Source organism: Apodemus sylvaticus, chromosome 9 (assembly GCF_947179515.1).
Source record: "Apodemus sylvaticus chromosome 9, mApoSyl1.1, whole genome shotgun sequence".
Classification (NCBI taxonomy): Eukaryota; Metazoa; Chordata; class Mammalia; order Rodentia; family Muridae; genus Apodemus; species Apodemus sylvaticus.
In genome coordinates this window covers 53,151,104-53,171,989 of record NC_067480.1, presented here as the reverse complement: position 1 = coordinate 53,171,989, position 20,886 = coordinate 53,151,104, and the positions used below count along the sequence as shown (strand labels likewise).

At 40.0% G+C, this 20,886-nt stretch overlaps 1 protein-coding gene across 1 annotated transcript; it reads right to left on the bottom strand.

The window, feature by feature from the left end:
* Positions 1-255: 255 nt before the first annotated feature.
* Wdr12 (WD repeat domain 12) lies at positions 256-20,885 on the bottom strand. Its single transcript, XM_052192342.1, has 14 exons — positions 20,792-20,885; positions 20,169-20,384; positions 16,890-16,984; positions 12,831-12,925; positions 11,192-11,298; positions 9,898-10,013; positions 8,965-9,119; positions 7,681-7,726; positions 6,250-6,335; positions 4,996-5,136; positions 4,779-4,884; positions 4,533-4,665; positions 3,086-3,158; positions 256-804 (listed from the first exon to the last, which is right to left on the bottom strand). The coding sequence occupies exons 2-14, from the start codon at positions 20,207-20,209 to the stop codon at positions 727-729; spliced, it is 1,272 nt and encodes a 423-aa protein (XP_052048302.1). The 5' UTR covers positions 20,210-20,384; positions 20,792-20,885; the 3' UTR covers positions 256-726.
* Between the last annotated feature and the right edge of the window lies 1 nt (position 20,886).

Below are 20,886 nucleotides of genomic sequence, written 5' to 3'. Positions count from 1 at the left end.
CGATCCTGGTTTGAACTAGTTATGAGGCCAATCCTAACTTAAGTCCTAAACCTATTGCTTCTACTTCTTAAATGCTTGGGTTATAGGTGTGTGCTATGATGCCTGGCTCCTATAGCATTCTTAGTCTCTTTTAGATGTTTTTCTTCAAATAACTAATAAAAAAGCCAAGAAACTATAAAAAAAAATACTATATTTGTAATATATCCTTTAAAAAGTACACTTTCTGAAATTCAAGTTTTAGGAGTCTGCATGGGGTGGAGAATTCAGGCCACATATTTATTGTATTTTATAAACATGAAGGACAAAGATAGTAAAATGTAGCTATTATGAAAGATGAACTGTTATCCAAATTTTAAAAGACTGCTTCCTGTCTCTGGATAGACAATGATCAGAGGATTATCTATTAATTTCTTTCTTTTGAGACAAAGCTTCAAGTAACCATGGCTGCCTTTAAGCTCACCATACAGCTGAGGGTGACCTTGAACTTCTGAATCTCTTGCTTCCAATCTCTCAGGACCTGGGATTACAGGAATGCACTGCCATGCCCACTTTCCTCTGGGCAGTGCTAGAGATAGCATGCAGGGCTCTGCACACAGGGCAAGCACTCCCAGCTGCGCTATATTCCAAACCCTCTCTCCAATCTCATTCACAGTTTATGACATAACAGTGAGACACCAAGAATTAAAACAAAACCCAACAAGAACGCCTCTTATTAGCCATTCATTTTCAAGCCCCCACATGGGAAGTGGTAGGGGAATATCTGTAGGAATACAATTTATTGTCTGCTCCTCCACTCAGAAGTAGCTGTGTAAAAAGAAAGAGAAAAAAGTAAATATAAATATACAGTAGCCAGACACAATTAAATATGACTGATTTTTTGTTTTGTTTTTGAAGACAGTTTCTCTTTGTAGCCTTGACTGATCTGGAACTCACTCTGTAGACCAGGCTGGCTTCAAGCTCTGCTTCCCTAGAACTAGGGTTAAAGGCATGCACAACCACGGCTGCCAAGACATTCTTCATAAGAATATGTATGTCCTGTATTTTGACCACACTTTCCAACCAGACCCTTCCTGGCTTCTTTCCCTCCCTTCCCAACAATCTTGCTTCTCCTTTCATGTTATATACACATAGAAATGATTTTGTTTGTATGTAAAACGGCCCAGCTTGAAAAAGTATTTAGAGGACAATTAGAACAAACTTTTCTACTATAGGTTGAGCATCCTAAGTCCAAAATTCTTCAATGTAGGTTGCAAGTGTGGCTCACAGGTGAACTGAGCACAGGTGAGCTGTAGCTTACATGCTAAGCACATGTGGACTCTTGGCCAATAGCCAACAGCAAAAGCAAAAAACGCCAACTGGAAAAGTCCCAAAGTGCTAGAATCTGAAGCTTTTTGAGTGCTGGCATGATGTCATAAGTATATAACCTCTCACCTGACCTGATGTGACAGGTCCTAGTCAAAAGACAGGTGCATAAAGAATCTTTTATAAGATCACCTTCAGACAATGTGCACAAGACACAAAAGAAGCAAAAGGGAAGTTTATAGTTAGATTAGGGCTCTATTCTAAAATATCTCATAAATGTGCAAATATTCCAAAATCTGAAATGCTTATGGTCCAAAGCATTTCAGGTAAGGGATGTTTTCTGAAGACAAGTATTCATTTACACTACAGCATAAACTGGCCTCAAACTTGCAGCAATCTTCCTGATTCAGCCTTCCTAGAACTGGAGTTACAGGTGTGAGCTACCACACCCAGAATAATCAAGTCTTTAAAAGACAGCATATTATTCGCAAGAAAATGTATATGCAAAGGAGGTCCAGGGGCTCTAGGACCTATATCAGGAAAGAATTCTCAGATAACAAGAACTTATATATGCACATAAAAATGAGTATAAAATATAATCCATATTTATTATGTAAAATATACCTAGTGGGCATAGTAGCATATATCTGCAATCCATCACTAAGGAGCCTAAAAGTAGAGGCTTCTGTGAGCTTGAGGCCAGCCAGGGCTACATAGCAAAACCAAGTCTCCTCCCCACCTTCCCCACACACACAAAAAAAAACCCAAACCTACAAAAACTGTGATACCATTAGTCTGAAGTAGTGAATTTATGGACCTAAGGGGATTTGTAAATAATGTCTTATTAATATATTCATGAGGTGCCTGGGCCAACGTAGGCCTGTAATAACAGCTACTAAAGCTGAGAGGATTATACATTAAAGGTCTGTCTGTGTTAAGAGTAAATTTCAAGCTAGGCTGGGCAACTTAGTAACAATCTATCTCAAAATAAGAAAAAGAGGACTAGTGTACTGGTGCACATCTATAACCCCAGCATTGGAGATTAGTTAGGATTCAGTTCAAGGTCACCCTCAGCTATACAGTACACTCAAAGACAGCCTGGCTCCATGACACCCTGTTATAAAACACAGGAAAGGAAAAAAGAAGGGCTGCTATATAACCAATGGTAGGTCACTTGCCTAGCACTGGGAGAACCCTGGAGTTTTCTGAAATGCTATAAGAAGTAAAATGTTATTCATGAAGGAAAAAAAAAACTTTATATTTTTATTTTTTTTTAAATACTCAAAGCTATTAAAGAGCAATTTTTTTTTTTTTTTTTTTTTTAGTATGGGATGAAAAAAATAATAAAAATCAGAAATATAAAACTGCTAACTTTTGGGGACTGGAGAGATGGCTCAGCAGTTAAGAGCACTGACTGGTTTTCCAGAGATCCTGAGTTCAATTCCCAGCAACCACATGGTGGCTCACCACCATCTGTAATGGGATCTGATGCCCTCTTCTGGTGTGTCTGAAGACAGCTACAGCATACTCACCTACATAAAATAAAATAAAATAAATAAACCTTTAAAAAAGAAAAGAAAAAAAAAAAACCTTTCTAACTTTAAGTTGAGCAGTAGTGATGGAAAACAGCCAGGCAGATCTCTTAGTTCTGGGCCAGCTGGATCTATATATCAAGTTCCAGGACAACCAGAGCTACAAATTAAGACCCTGTTTTGAAAACAAAACAAAAACCCCTTGAAAGATCAGATTTATCCCCCTTTTCAAGTAATTTGTAAATTCTTACCCCTGTGTCTGTCCAGTCCACACTTAGAACTTTATCTTCATGAGCAGCTAGATCGTAGAGAGGAGCCTTACAACTAAAGGTGAAAACAAAACATATGTATTTACTGTTTTAATGCAAACATATGAATAACCACTAATACTTTTCTCAAAACTTTACTGGATTTACTCTAGATTTATTACAACACTCAAGAAAAATGCTATCCAATTACAGAAGTTTATTCACAATAAAGTCCAATTTTACACTTTTGTACTTGAATTTTATTCTAAATCATGGCTTTATATCCTCTGTCTAGCCATTTGTATAACTCCTACATTTTATTTCTAAGCCAAACCTTGAACTGTTCCTTCAGCTTGATGCATGAGTGTGTGTGTGTGTGTGTGTGTGTGTGTGTATGTCTATGTGTACACACACATTTATTCATTTTTGGATAGGCAACATCTGGGTAATCAAAACCTTTTCTCCTGCTTTATTAAAAGGTCAGTAAAATGGGTTTGTAAGTTGTGTGGCTTTTTTTTTTTAAAGCAACAAAAACATTAACATGAATAAATTCCTTTGTTCCTCGGTATTATTCCTCAAGTGCTATAGACACATTCCCTCACGAGCCTGAGACACACCAAGTAGACTGGGCTGCTGGCTGGCAGTCTGCAGGGATTCTCATTTGGGTTCTGGGGCACTCATGAGTGTGCAAGGCAAACATCTTACTGTCTCTCCAGACCAATTCTGAAAGTTTTTGAGTATTAGTATTTATCCTATTAAGTAGTATAGTTGAATATGAATTTGAGTAATTATTTCATTACATACATTCTCTGTATGTAATAGTAATTGATATATTTGTTTTGCAGATCATAATCAGATTTTTTAAATACTTTTTTAACAAGAATTATTTATTATTTTATGTATATGAGCACACTGTAGCTATCTTCAGACACACCAGAAGAGGGCATCAGACCCCACTGGATGGTTATGAGCCAACATGTGGTTCGTGAAACTGAACTCAGAAACTCTGGAAGAACAGTTAGTGCTCTTAACCACGGAGCCACATCTCCAGCCCGATTTTACTTAAAGATTTATCTATTTATGTAAATACACTGTAGCTGTCTTCAGACACTCCAGAAGAGGGCATCAGATCTCGTTACAGATGGTTGTGAGCCACCATGTGGTTGCTGGGATTTGAACTCAGGACCTTCAGAAGAGCAGTCAGTGCTCTTAACCGCTGAGCCATCTCTCCAGCCCAAAGATTTAATTTTTTAGTTATTTATGTACCTGTGTGGGAGTATGTACATATGAGTGCATTTGCCTGAGAAGGCCAGAGGCATCAGGTCCCCAGGAGCTGGAATTACAGGTGTTGTAAGCTGTCATATGTATGTGCCAGGAGCCTAAGGATGTCCTCTGCAAGGACAGCAAGTGCTTTTAATTGCTAAGCCATGCTTCCAGTCCCAGCATTTACCTTCTTGTATCCCACAGCTTCACAATATTATCTAAAGAGCCCGAGATCAGCTGCTGTTCATGGGTAGGAGACCACTTCACTGATGTTACCCAACCTGTATGTGAGGTGAGGGACAGCGACACCAAAGAACCATCTGAAGGAAGAAAAAGAAAATGCAATGAATTTTAGGAAAGAAAAATAGAACACAGCTAAAGAATATTAGAAACTTTATAATTTTTTCAGCATTCCCCACTGGATACAACATACCTTTAGTTCTGGGATCCCACAGTCTAATATGCCTGTCTGTGCTTCCAGATGCCAAACGTTTACAAAGAGGAGAATAGGAAATACAATTAAACACTTTATTTCCTGTCTGAAAATAAAAAGAAAGAACATTTAACCACAGTGGGCTAAAAGTACCAACCTTTAGAAATTTGTAACTAAAAAGATTGCTAGTTAGAGGAACACCAAAATTAAGTCTTACCAGAGTTGACTTAAGACTGCCAGACTCAACATCCCATACTCTAATTGTGTGATCCCAAGATGCACTGCAGATTTCTTCAGCATCTGACCAAAGGACGGAGGAAATTGCTTCTGTGTGGCCAGAGAGGGTAACCAAGGGTGTCTAGAAATGAAAAGTCCCCAAATGGGGGAAAACATTTTCACCACAGAATAATTGAGATAACAATAGATTTTAGGGTCAAGCATGGTGGTGAACATTAACACCCAGGAGGCAGATGTAGGTGGAACTTGAGTTCCAGGCCAGCCAAGGCTACATACTGATACCCTGCCAAAATAAAAGAATAGACATTAATGCCCAAAGTATATGACAGGTTTTGTTTTTTTTTGTTTTTTGTTTTTTTTTTGCCAGTGGCTTACTTTGTTTTTATAGTTATCCTCCAACATAGCTATTTGCGTTTTTATTTTATATATGGTTTCAGAAAATATGACTCAGTGGATAATGGTGCTAAGGCTGATGGCCTGAGTTTAACCCAGGGACCCAGATGGTAGAAGGACAAACAACCTCTAAAAGTTGTCCCTAACCATCACACATGTGCCCCACCCCACTCACTCACAAGAAACAAATAAAGTGCTTTTAAAAATTAAAAAGTATAGAGGCAGGCAGACTGCTGAGTTTGGGGCCAGCCTGGTCTACAAAGTGAATTCCAGGACAGCTAGGGCTACAGAGAGAAACCCTGTCTCAAAAAACCACACACACACACACACACACACACACACACACACACACACACACACACACAAGTCAGGAGGCCAGAGGGGTGATTGAAAGCAAGGGCTCGAGCCCTAAAGCCTGGCAACCTAAGCTCATCTCAGGCTGGTCACAACCACCTGTAACGCTGGCCCCAGGTGGCCTGACGTCCCAATGGACCAGCCTGACTCTATTTTAAGATTAAAAGCCATCTTATTACAAGGTCACAATAAGTTCATTCCTGTTTTCTGTAGAACTTGGATTTACCATGTCATCAACTGTTTAGTAGATAGAGAAGGGAGAAATGATGTGACTCTATTTTAATTAAAAAAAAAAAACAAACAAACATAAAAACCACATGCCCTAATCCCAGTACTGGATAGGGTGAGGTAGGTGGATCTCTTGTGAGTTCGAGACTGGCCTAGTCTACAAAGTGAGAACAGAGTGAGTTCTAGGACATCCAGGGCTACACAGAAAAACGCTGTCTTGGAAAACAAACAATCCCTCCCAAAACAAAACAAAACTTACTCTTGTTAGTCCCAATTGTTCTGTTTTTTGCTTTTTTCTTGGTCGATTTGTAGATTCTTCCATTTTATCTTCTTCATCTGTAGGGACTGCATCATAAAGAATAATATTTAATATATTAAAAAATTTAGTCATTAATGGCAAACTGGAAGAATGTCTTATTTTCTGGGTATACAGCTTTCTTTTTTTACTTATTAGGCAATATATATTCCTTGTTATTTTGGTTAACACAAAAAGGTATATAAAAACACTATCTGACTACTGGGGGATTGTAGCTTAGTGCTAAAGTACCTGATTATTATTAGTTATTATCAGCAAAAACAAAACTATTACCTGGATTAGCAATCAAACATGGACAAGTACTTTTTTTAAAGGCATATTAAAAAACACAAAATCAACCAGTTTGAAATCTTTGTCTTTATGGTCATTGATATGATTATGTACCATTTTGTCATAATTAGGAAAAACTGTTTCCCACTCAATTCAGATTAAGTTATGATCACACTGTATTCATACCACACAGGAATGAGGTAGCATGGTTGGAAGGTGAACTTCAGCCACACTAACTCTCACTGGCTATTCTCTTATTTAAAAAAGAAATGTGCTTCTTAGCTGCTTCTAGTGCTAGAGACCAGAGCTGGAGCCAGGCAAGGGCTTATCTGTGAGTTACACTGCCAGGTCCTTGATCACAAAAGTTATAAATATTCAAAATGTATAGTTTTTCAGTCTGAGTGTGTTACCTGGATAAATGATGTGTATCTATGACAAAGATGTTCTAAAATAAAAAAGGCAGTCAGGTGGTGGTGGTGGTGCACGCTGTAAACTCAGCATCTCTGAGTCTGAGGCCACCTAATCTAGAGTGAGTTGACGTCAGCCAAGGCTACACAGAGAAACCGTGTCTCAACAAACAAAAAATTAAAATAAACAGATATGCATATAAAACTGCTAAAAAATTTGGTGAGTTTCCTGTTCTTTTGCTTCCATTAGCTGTTCCTAACTTCGTTCAAGAATCCTTCCTCTTCCAACTGTGTTTTTAATCTATATTTTCAAAAGTGGTACACGACTATAATCCCTGAATTTGGGATGCAAAGGCAGGAGGATCACTTATTTGAGGTCAGGCTGGTCTATACAGTGCCAGGTTCCACGATAGTGAGGGAGATTTTATATTTATATATATATTACAGGCGTGCCCCACCACTGCCCGGCTCAATGGTCTATTTTTATAGTACATATGAACTATAAAAGTCCCTCACTGCCGGGCGGTGGTGGTGCACACCTTTAATCCCAGCACTTGGGAGGCAGAGGCAGGCGAATTTCTGAGTTCGAGGCTAGCCTGGTCTATACAGAGAAACCCTGTCTCGAAAAAACCAAAAAGTTCCTCACTGAAATTCTAGAAACATCATTAATAAGTCAAATTATAAAAAAAATTTATACCTGTAGACCAGATCTTTAGCATCTTATCCCAGGAGCCACTGCAAAACTAAACAGATACATATGAAAAAGAAAACATGTATAATAAATTATTTTCCCCTGCTCTCACTTTTACTTTCAAAGTTTTGTTTTGCTTGTTCCATCTCTCCACACACAGGCTCTGAAATCTCTCCTAGATTATCATACACATGGCTCCCTACTCTTCTGGAAGCTGTGGCCTCAATCTCCATGGGAGCATCCTTATGTGGACCTGAACAGCTGCTTAGATCAAAGTGGGCAACTGATGTACAGTACATTAATAGGTCTGTTCTGCTTCTACAAGAAATTAATCACGAGAAATGAAGTTAGACTTTCCCTAAGGAAACAAAGACACCCCCCTCCTCCCCCTGCAATGTTACAGTATCTAAAAACTATGAAGTATTTACATGTAGAGAAAACCAGTATAAAGTTCAAAATGAACACAAGTGAGTTGGGAACACAGAGAAGGTTGGGGTATGCCAGCCACACTTAGCCTTTGTTCTAGATGTTTTGAAGCTCAAATGCACCATCACCTTTGTGTTCTGGCTTATCAATTCTTTCTTTGGCTATCACAATCAAATTTTCTTTTGAGCTTTAAGAAGTTGAAGATAAGTTTCTGCCTATATATAAGCAAAAATAAGGTCTCCTAACTTCCTAGTCAAAACATAAGAAAGATAAATTCATTTAAATTTGGACTCAACATATAAATTCAAAATAAATCATAAATCTTTATCTCTGAGTACATCAAACATTGTCCCTCTGAGTTGCAGAATACTCTTAAGTCTGGAATTCTCTAAGGCAGCAGGGAATTTTCCAGTGCTAAGAGGGTTAGCAGCCTTCACAAGGCTGGTCTGTATGACTAACTAACTATTACCATTTGCTCCTAAGGAGCAGGGTAGCCTGGCATGGTGGCCATGCCTGCAATCCAGTGCTCAGAAGGCTGATGCAGGACAATCAGCAGGGACCTGAGGCCTGACGGAGCTACACAGGGAGAATTCCAGAACAACCTGGGGCAGGGGGGATAACCTGTCTCAAAACACAAAACTAAGGGACTAGCTACTTGATTTTTCTTTTAATTCAATTTTTAAAAATATAATTTATATAATAAAGACAGATGCACTGAAGAACTAAATCAAGTAAATCTTATTATATGACTATTTACTTTGGGTCTAAAAAACTTAGTATTTTTAGCTTCTGACTTTTATGCAAGTTAGACAGCACTAGGATGACTACAGTCTATACAACAGCGACAGCACAGTGGCTGCTTACCTTAGTTCCCGAACTGTCGACTGCTATGGCGTCCACACTCCCAGCATGCCCTCGGCAGCAGTGCAGAGCTCGCACTTTGTTCTTCTCTACATTCCACTCCCATAAGACAATGGTCTGGTCCATTGAGGCCGTCAGCAGTAAGCAGGACAAACCGTCTAAAACAAAAAGAAAACAAATTAGTACAGAATCTCAATTACCATTCAGCATTTTTTGAATGTTTTAATAGTAATCAGAGGGACTGCTTTTAAAAGAGAGCAGACATGGTAAAAAGGGAAAATTCTTAAGTCAAGCCTAGTAGTGAGTGTAATCCCAGCCCTCAGGAGGCTAAGGCAGAAGGGTGACGGGTTTTAGGCCTGCCTGGGCTGTAAAGCAAGCCCCAGGCCAGCCTAGGCTGCCAATAAAAAAGAGAAAAATGTGCTCAATACATGGAGTACCTTGAAATGACACTGATGGTTTTGGTATAGATTTGCTTTCATAAACCTAAGGATTTGGAGCTCCCATGTGGCTCAGTGGCAGGCACTGCCCAGCGTGCACAGAACCCTGCGCTCAATCTCCAGAACCACAGGGAAAATAAACAGCAATCTATGGATTTTAAAAACGTAATTATTGGGGCTGGAGAAACGGCTCAGTGCTTAAGAGCACTGGCTGCTTCTATAAAGGACCCAGGTTCAAGTCCCAGCATATGTATGGTGTCCATAACACTCCAGTTCAGGGGATGCATAACACCAGGCACATGATACACATATGTATGCATCAGCAAATACTCATACACATAAAACTAAATAAGTAAACCTTAAAAAGTACATAATCCTTTCTTCTTGGACCCCATATTTCTGAAAGACCTCATAGATCTAAGGCCTGAAGCATTTCTCACTCTTTTGCTACACTTCGTTCAATTTTAAACTCTTAAATTCCTCTTAAGTAGAATCCTACCTTTTTTCACCCAAGCCACATCTTTCACAACATCTGTATGTCCCACAATTGTCATTATTGACTTTCCTTCCAAGGACCAGATCCGAGAAGTCTTATCATAAGAACCAGACAGGATCCTAAAATGAGGGGAAAAGGCTATAAAATACAAAAAAAAAAAAAAAAAAAAAAAAAAGACCCTTGAAGCCCTGAAAAATCAATCCTTTCTATGACAATGAAAAAGTAAACTATGGACAGTAAACCCTTCTTTTAAGAAGAGTAAGATTTCAAAGTAAAGCAAAAGGTCAGATGTTAAACTATTTTTGACATTAAACTATGGTATTTTACCTTTGTTGCTGTAAATTTCACCAATGCAGTGCAAACTGCTTATAAAGCCTAACAATCTTCCCCCGCCCTCCCCGAGACAGGGTTTCTCTGTGTAGCCCTGGCTGTCCTGGAACTTACTCTGTAGACCAGGCTGGCCTCAAACTCAGAAATCCACCTGCCTCTGCCTCCCAAGTGATGGGATCAAAGGCATGCACCAGCCTAATTAATCACTGAAAGCTATTAAAGAGGAAAAACACAGATGGGGATGTAGCTCAGTGGTGGAATACTTGCCCAGCAAGCAGAAGCCTTTCGGCTTAGACAGACAGATGCACACACCAAAGGAGGAGCTCTCTGAATTCAAGGCCAGCCTGGTGTACACAGGGAGTTCCCAGATAGCTAAGTAGTAAAGCACTTACAGTGCAGGTGAGGGTGAGACCCAACTTGATAGAGTTGTTTTCTGACTACCACATGTTTTACACATGTGCACACTGGCATGAGCATGACAGACACACACATGTCACAAAGCAAAATATCTAATAATAAATAAAAGGAAGGACAGAAGTAAGCTTCCCCTTAGGGTGATGATCAGCTGTAGGTATTTGCTGAGATATGCATTCATAGCTCTTTGACCCCAGGCGGCCCATGTTAGCTCTACAGTAGTATGTCTGCATCTTCATGGTAGCAGGCAGGGATAGCTATAAAAATTAAATTCCCTCCTCCATGAAGATATCTCTGGTCTTAAATATCAATGACTGCTGACTTATATAGATGATAAATGTCATGCCACAACATTTTGAAACAAAGAAATCTACTAATAAACACTTGTTTTCTTGAATACACTGGGTGCAAAAAGGCAATCTGGTGTGGCTATAATATATAGAGCAGAAATTTATTTTTACAAGAAAAAGGAACCAGAGGGAACTAGTCATGCAGTGGCTGGCGAAGACTGAAGGGGGCGCACACAAGGCAAAAGCACATTTCCATGGCATACCATTCTTCTGCTCCTGTAATTGAGCTGACCCAGTCATCATGGAACATGCACTGCTCTGGCTGGGGTGCGGTGTATTTTTCCACATATTCTAGTTCCACAACCTCTTCCTAATCACAGAGAAGGTAGAAAACAAATCAGGGACACTTTTAAAATATTACTTTGAAGACAGAAAATTTGGGAGGCATTTACAAGTTAAGATTTCAGCTTGGTGAGGTGGTGTGCCCCCTAATCTTAGTACTTGGGAGGCAGAGGCAAGATGATTTCTGAGTTCAAGGCTGGCTTGGTCCACAGTCCAAGTTACAGAATGGCCTGTCTTGAAGTCCTCCAAACCTAAGAAAGACTGACTATTATATTCTATAGTGTTTTAAAATCACAAAATGTTAAAAAAAAAAATAACAAATTACATTCTAAACAACTATATGGCATTTATTTTGTGTGTTCACATGCATGCATTCCACAGTGGAGGTCAGAGGACAACTTGTAGGAGTTGGTTCTCTACCACGTGGGTCCTAGAGAGGAACTCAGGTCTTTGTAGCCAGCAACTTTACTCAGTGAGCCATCTTGCTGGCTCCAAATATTCCACCTCCCTTTTCCCTAGACAGGGTCTCACTCTATAGCCTGGTTGGCCCAGAACTCATATAGACCAGGCTTGCAATGAGCCTATGGAGACCTGCCCACTTCTTCCTCCTGAGTGCTAGGAGTATACCATTACTCATGGCTGTGTTCTTTTTGGTTTAGATTTTATTTATGTTGTTTGTATGGGTGTTTTGTCTGCATGTATGATTACCATGTATATACAGTACCCAAGAAGGCCAGAAGAGTCAGATCCCCTGGGACTGTTAGTGACAACTGTTAGCCATAACGTGAGTGCTAGGAACTGAATCCAGAACTTCTCGAAGAATAGACAGTGCTCTTAACCACTAAGCCATCTGTCCAGCTCCTAATGATATTCTTTTATTAAAAAAAGATTTATTTTACTATTTATATGAGTACATTGTTGCTATATTCAGACACACCAGAAGAGGGCATCAGGTCCCATAATAGATAGTTGTGAGCCACTTTGTGGTTGCTGGGAATTGAACTCAGGACCTCTGGAAGGAAGAGCAGTCAGTGCTCTTATAACTGCTTATCCATCTCTACAGCCTCCGATATTCTTAATTATAAAAACATCAAGGAAAGCTAATGAATTACAAGGAGAGCGTCACAATCACTCCAACCTCACCCACATCTTCTAAGATGTGTGCAATTATGCTGTCCTCCTGTTCAGCAGTGTACATACACTTACTCTTTCTTACTCATCTTTTACAAACTGAAAAGCTAGATCAACTCATTTGCATTTTCTTGAATAAAATACTCTTAGAGGGGCTCTACAAGACTACTATATAGGAACATAAATTCAAGTTTCTGATGAGTGGGTAAAAGCTCTTGCTAGGAAGCCTGAGTTCCTGAGTTCAATCCCTGGGACCCACAAGAGAAAACTGATTTCCATTAATTGTCTCCTTACCCTCACATGCTAGCTATGGCAGCTGCACATATCATCCCATCAATCAATCAATCAATCAATACATACATACATACATGCATACAATTTAATATTTTGTAATGCGTAAAATCAAATAGAAGCAGTGCTTGGACTTACTGATGAAATGTTCTCCAGTTCCATGTGTTTGACCAAGGGCATTCGAAGAAACTGGCCCTTGATAAGGAAATCAAACTCGACATGTTTGTGGAGTTCTGAAAAAGAATAAGGGTCTTAGAATATCGGTGCCCTACGTATGAGAACCCCGAAGCAATCAAGTACACAGCACACTGTGGCCCCAGTCACTCTACAACTTCTATGGGACACAGACAGATGTTATATTCTAGCATACTGCATGCTTTTTGTTTGTTTTTGAGTTAGGGTCTCTGTCTTGGAACTCACAGATGTCCACCTGACCTTGTCTCCTGAGTGCTGGGATCAAAGGCGTGTGCCACTATGCCACTCAGCTACATGAATTTTAAAGGACCAATATACTTTGTTCTGTTGGTTTATTTTAGGTTTTATGGTTGTTGTAATTATTTAGGGGCATATAGGCTGTATGCATGCTAAGCACGTTTCACCACTGAACTAACTACACCCTACTAATCACATGGTTTTGTTTGAAATGACTGGCTTACTGAGTATACCACAAGAAGGCAACAGGCTAGACCTCAGCTAAAGAACCACCTGCAGCCCATTTCCTGATTTTTATTTTATTTATTCTTTTTGGTTTCTCAAGTCAGGGCTTTACTGTGTAGCCCTGGCCGTCCTGGAACTTGATCTGTACACAAGCCGACCAATATCCGCCCGCCTGCCTCCTGAGTGCTGGAATTAAAGGTGTTTACTGCTACAAGCCAATCATTATCTAATTTTTTAAAAAACTTGTTTGACAGAAAATTTACAATATGCACAAGTGTATAAATAACAGTGAACATCATACCCTAGTTTAAATTTGTTTGTAAATAGCTTCATTATATATTTGTAAAATATAAAAACATAAAACTATGTTATTATCAAATAGTCACTCTTCATGTAGTTTTTACTAACTTAACTTACATTTTGAAATTGAGTCCTACTGTGTGGCCCACACTGCTTCAAACTCACTGCACAGCCAGGCTTGAACATGCCTCTCCGTGCCTCAGCTACGGAGGCAGAACTGCAGGTGTGCCACTGCAGCCAGCCCCTTGGGTTTTAGGGTAGTAGGCTTTTTAAAGCCAGCATCCAACTGATGATTGCGCGTCCTTTGATCTTTAGAAGCCCCCTCCTTTTTCTTGTCATCTCTTCCCTGAGGAAAGTGGGCCAATTATCTTTCATTTCTTACATTCTGGGCTTGATTAATTACATCTCCAAAATGTCTTTACTTTCTAAGTTTATTGTTATTATTTGGGGTATGTCTGATGGGAGTTTGTGGCATGGGTGAATGTCAGAGGAAGCTCAGACTCTCTTCACTTTTACTTGGGTTGTGAGGATTAAACTCAGGTCATCAGGTTTGTACCACTGGACAATGAATGCCTTTGGCTATCTGAGCTATGTCAGAGTGCTACAAAGGATCTTTTAATATGTTCGTCTGCACCCTACCATATCCTGTACATCATATCTTGTGTACTTGGCAAGTTTTCACAGGGAGTACTGTATACCCCCTCCTATATACCACATCAACATGGATCCATTAACTAGTTTTTTCCATATATGAGAGCACACATAGGTGCATGAATGTGGAAGTTCAAGGCTGATGGTGAATGTCTTCCCAGCTCACTTGCCACCTTAATATTAAGGCAAGGTCTTATCGACCCCTCAGCTTGATGCTTCACTGGTCTGGCTGGCCAGCTTGCTCTGGACACCCCCATCTCTGCTTCCCTGCTGAGAGAAGGCCAGGTTACCACACCCACCTGCCCTGTATGTGGGGGCTGGGGGCCTGAATGCCGGTCGGTCTCCAAGTTGCACATACACACTTTGCTTACTGACCTATCAGCCCTCTGTTAGGGATTTTTTAAAAGTTGCTGAAATCCACCTTCTTAATTAGTCTGACTGCATCCACCATAATGTTCCCCATCTACTATTAACCTATTTAATGGCTGTAACAATTATTGATAATCACTATTTATATCTATTATTGAAATTAGCAATTAGTAATTTAATATATATATAATTAATAGACTGATCCTATTAATATTTCCACAAATATTAACAGTAATTTTTTAACAACTAATGGTTTATGTTTTGATATTTTGAAATCCTAATCATTTGCAACTTAAGAGCAATGACATCATTTATTTCACAAATAAGGTAAATATTCATCAGAATCTCTACATATATAAAAAAATGAAAGTAAAGAGGAGAACACCTTGAAAATACTATGTATCTATGAATGAAAAAAACTGCGGCTTTTTAGCAATAAATAGACTGCAGGCCCAACCCATCCCTTGACAAATAAAAACCTGTATGTATAAAAACATTATCTCACAAGTTGTAGTGGTACATGCCTTTAATCCCAGCACTTGAGAAAGCACAAGCAGGAGGGTCTTTCACTGAGTTTGAGTCCAACCTGTGTCTACATGGTGAATTCAAGGACAGCCAGGGCTACATGGTGAGACCCTGTCTCAATTTAAAAAAAAAAAAAAAAAGGAAGCAAACATAAGCCAAAAGCACAATCTCACGCTTAAGAAAAAACTAAGCCTACTTGAGAAAGAAGGAGAACTTCAGTTGTACTCTGACCTACCCGCCCCATGCTTTGACTAGGAGATGCAAAAGAGCGTCACAGCAGTAGAAACACTGGCGCTGGAGCAACTTCTGTGTTTTAAAGGTGGTATTTTATATAATTTTTAGATTTATTTATTTTATGTGTATGAGATACTGTAGCTGTCTTCAGACATATCATACAGTTTTCAATTTCTTACATGTTTGTAAAATTTGATTATACCATTACTTTTTGGTAATTGTTTTGTTTCTGGTTTTTTGTTTTTGTTTTTTTAAGACAATGTTTTTCTCTGTGTAACAGAGCCCTGGATGTCCTGAACTCACTTTGTAGACCAGACTAGCCTTGAATTCACAGAGATCCATCTATCTCTGCCTCCCACGCCCTGGGATTAAAGGCCTGCTTGGCTGCCATCACACCTCGACATTTCTGGGTAATTTTTAACAAAAACCACCAGTATAAATCGTGACATTTTGTCATTGCATAAAATAAATGCTAAAATAACTGTTATTTGCTTTTGTATATCTTTTAGCAATAACGGGGCCTAAACTTCAAGATCCTTGTTTTATTTGTCACAAGCACACTCCTTTAGTTGCCATAACTAGCATATACTAAAATCTCTACTCTTAAATTACAAACACCTTACCTCCAAATTATCTTTAAAAAGCAGATAAAACAGGAATTATTTTCAGAAAACTTTTTTCTTTCAAAGCTACCATCAGAAAAATCCCTGTTATAACTGATTTATTTTGTTGTAAAAGTCATGTACTAAATACCAAAAATGGAACTTTAAAAAAAAAAAAATCTGGAGAGATGGCTCAGTGGTTAAGCGCACTGACTGCTCTTCCAGAGGTCCTGAGTTCAACTCCCAGCAACTACATGGTAGCTCACAACCATCTGTAATGGGATCTGATGCCCTCTTCTGGTGTGTCTGACAGCTACAGTGTACTCACAATCAATCAATCAATCAATCAATCAATCAATCAATCAATCAATGCATACATACATACATATTTTTTTAAGATGTATTTATTTTCTGTACATGAGTACACTGTAGCTGTCAGACACACCAGAAAAGGGCATGGAATCTTACAGATGGTTGTGACCCATCATGTGGTTGCTGGGAGTTGAACTCAGGACCTCTTAAAGAGCAGTCTGTGCTCTTAACCACTGAGCCATCTCTCCAGACCAAAATAAATACATCTTAAAAACAAAACAAAACAAACAAGAAAATCCCTTGCAGTTAAAGCTGGGTTGTGGTGGTGCTTACCTTTGTTCTCTGCATTCTGGAGGCAGAAACAGGAGGATCTTTGTGAACTCAAGGGCAGCCTGGCCTACAGAGCAAGTTCAAGACAGCCAGGGCTATACAGAGAAAATGCACAGGCTACATACTGTATTGCAAAACCAAACCAAACCAAACCAAAAAAACCATTTAAGTGTATTTGTTGGCACTGCGCCTAACTTCTCAGAGAATATACACTTACCATTTTTGGTCTCCAGCAATTTATTGATAATGTTACTAAGGTCCGCAACTTCAGAGGTGGCAGGGATTGAGAAAGGAACATCATCCACTGAGTATCTATAAAAGGAAATGATATGTCATATTATGTCCACATGTATTTTGGCAAGTCTTTATTCATTCAACAACTTTTTTTGGTACTTCATGCAAGACATGCTACATGGCATAAGCAAGATGATGTTTCACTCCTATTTTCTCTGTGTAGCCTTGGCTGTCTGGGAACTTCCTCTGTAGCCCAGGCTGGCCTGGAAATCAGAGACCAGCCCGCCTGAGTGCTGGGGTCAAAGGCATGTGCCACCATAGCTCAGCCAGCCTTTACTCTTAAAAGGATAAGGAATGTGTACACAATGCCCTAAATGATGAGGTGATTAGAGAGAGGTCACTTCAACCAGAGAAGAGGGGTGGAAGCTCAGGACCCAAAGGACGCACAAAAGTGATCGTTCTTAAGCTACGGGAAGTGAGGCTGGCCAGGTAAAAGCCTGGAAGGAGAAGCTGGGAAACCACCAACAGCTGACTGGAGGAGATGACATGGTGAGTGTTTCACATCCTGTATACTTTGAAACAGTTTTTAATTCTTTGTGTAGGCAACAAGGAACCACTGTAGCAGTCCAAGTTAAGGTATGAAAGCAGTACTCTGTTTAGTGAGATCTTTATAGCTGTGCAACAGACTGGATCAGAAGAATATGACCAGAAACATAAGAGTCTCAAAGAGAAAAAAAATGCAAATCATTTATTTAGAAAGGAACTTGTAGCCGGGCGGTGGTGGCACACGCCTGTAATCCCAACACTCTGGGAGGCAGAGGCAGGTGGATTTCTGAGTTCGAGGCCAGCCTGGTCTACAGAGTGCATTCCAGGATAGCCAGGGCTACACAGAGAAACCTTGTCTCCAAAAAACCAAATCCAAAAAGCCCCCCCCCAAAAGAAAGGAACTTGTATCCACAATATATAAAGAACATTTACAGTTCAGTAATAAAAAGTCTTTTAAAAAAATGGGCAAGGAATTTGAATAGTTTTCCAGAGAAAGAGCAATGACCAGCAGACACAGGATCAAACACAATGCCCATCATTTGACATCCATAAGGGTACAAATCAAGTGTTAGTGAAGATACAGAGAAGAATCTTCATCAGTGCTGGTGATGATGTAAAACAGTGGTTACTTTGGAAAACAGTATGCCAGTTCCTCTAAAAGTTAAATGTGGACTTACTACTTGACCCAAGAACCACATACCAATGAAAACACACGTTGGCACACATAGTGGCATGGGCCTCTAATACCAGCATTTGGAAGGCAAAGGCAGGTGGATCCATGGGTCTGAGGCCAGCTTTGGCTACACAGTTGAGATCCAGGCCAGCCAGGGCTACGCAAGTTCACATAAAAACTGTACTGATGCTTACACAGCCCCTATTCACAATAGCTAAAACACTGAATGTCTAACTGGACAACAAGAGAAACTGAGCCATACAATTTGGCCATAAAATAAAGTATAATGTCATTCTGTCTTATTAATAAACTAAAAGTTGCCGGGCAGTGGTGGCACATGCCTTTAATCCCAGCACTTGGGAGGCCGAGGCAGGCGGGATTTCTGAGTTCAAGGCCAGCCTGGTCTACAGAGTGAGTTCCAGGACAGCCAGGGCTACACAGAGAAACCCTGTCTCAAAAAAACCAAAACCAAACCAAAAACCAACCAACCAAACAAACAAACAAAAAAACCTAAAACCAAACCAAACCAAACAAAAAAAACAAAACCAAACAAACAAACAAAAAAAAACAAACCAAACCAAACCAAAAGAAACACCACAGTAAGCAAAGATGACTGTCCACAAAAGACCACACATTTTATACAATTTCATTATAAAAATGTCCAGAATAGGCAAATTTACAAAACAGATGGTAAATAGATAAGTAGTTGACTTGGGTGGGTAACATTTAAGGCATGGAGTGTCAGTTAAAGAAAGGGCGAGTTAAAGTCAGGCAGTGGTGGCGCACGTCTTTAATCCCAGCGCTCGGGAGGTAAAGCCAATTGGGCTACACAGAGAAACCCTGTCTTGAAAAACCAAAAAGCCAAACAACAACAAAACCCCACAAACAACAAAAAAAAGGGTGGTGGTGGTGGTGAAGTTTTTCTAAAATGGATTGTGTAGATGTTTATACAACTCTATTAATATGATGTACCTGAATCCCACACACATTATACATATATCACCAGCAAAGTTGTCATCTATATAACTTATTCATATATAGACACACAAGTACACACATACAAATATATACACATGGTCCTTATTTTGTCAACTAGACAGAAGCCAAGGTCATCTGAAAAGCAGAAACTCCATTAGAGTGGTCTGTAGGAGCATTTTCTGGATAAATGACTGATGTAGGAGGAACCAGCCCACTGAGTAGTGCCACCCCTGGGCAGGTAGGAAAAAAGAAGCAGACTTAGCTAGCTGGCCATTAGGAGAGCAAACTACAAGGCAGCTTGCCCCCATGCTTTCTGCTTCAGTTCCTGCTTCCAGATTCATGCCTGAGTTCCTTTCATGGCCTCCTCTGAGATGACTGTAACCCACAGCCAAATAAGCCCCCCCCCCAAGTTGCTTTTTGTCAGTGTTTTATCACAGCAAGAGAAACCTACGTAGGACACACACACAAAATACACCTAATCAAATCAGACACTGAATTGGTTTCATTCTAATTAAAAAACCAGCTCTACAAACCCCATATTCAGTTTCTAGACTGTTTGAAAAGAAAGCAAATGAAGTTGTACTTTCAGAAACCACGAGACACCATTAACGGACTGCCTGTGAACAGAAATGTCACTGTTCAACCCTCAAATTGCTAACATGATGTGTAAACAAAGTAAACGAGAAGACTTATTCCCTCCACACACACGTCAAAGATGGGCTCACGAAGGTGAGTATGAAAACGTAGATCCAAGAAGACGTGACCACCGCTTCCAAAAGAGACAGGGAAGAAGTGCGGGACACGTGAGGGGAAGGCGGATGAAGTCTTTATTTTTTCTATCCGTCAGTCAGCTTATCTTATTTGCATTAAATCCTTTTAATTCCAGCCAGATAATTACTAAAGTTTTTAGCTTTGACTTACTAAAACCTTGTCCGTTTCTTCTTTAATTTATATTCCCAGTCAAAATAGCAAGGATTACACGGGACTACAAGGTTCAAATCAAAGGAGTCTTCAAACGAGATCGGCTCCGGGAAGACAGGGGCAGAAGCTGGAACCCTTACTTACTTCTGGTTCTCGGTGTAGAAACGTGCCTGGAGTTGTGCCATGGCGGAATGTACACAGGAGGCTTCTCCACAACAGCGTACGCGTTGATTTTCAAGTAGCTCTAAGGTAGACTGCGCCGCAAGCGCAGAAGCGAGGCTTCAGTTATCGCCCTCGGGTTTCCAGACAATACCACGAGGTTCTATTTCCACCGGCGCCCAGCCCGCACACATCAACTACCTATTCCGAGATTTAGGAAACATCGATTAGTGAAGCGTCGTCTTAAAAGCATCCAGTCCCCTTAATACTTGTTTCTTATCTATCTAGATCCGTAATCTATTACGAAAATAAAGAAAAGAACTAATGAACCTAATTTTCAAGGGTGTCTTTAGACTCAGACCCTTTGGACTCAGCGCTCAGATACTACAAACCCCATAAGGGAGCGCGTTTCAGACCCTCTGAACACTGGGAGTTGTAGGTTTTATTTTGCCACACCGCACTCAGGTTCTCATATCTGCTTTTAAAACTCCTTTTCTCCAGGCAGATATTACACTTCATGCTTCTTTACTCTGAGTGACAAAGGTCCCACCCGTTCGTTTTCTGTTTTGATCCAACAGCCCGATCCCGCAGAGACCATGTGTTCTTACCTCAGGCTTCTGAGCGGAAACACCGGAAAAGAGACCGAATCCTAAGAGAACTGGGCGACGGTGGCTGCGAAGGGTCCTATTTAGTGGGCCTGCGC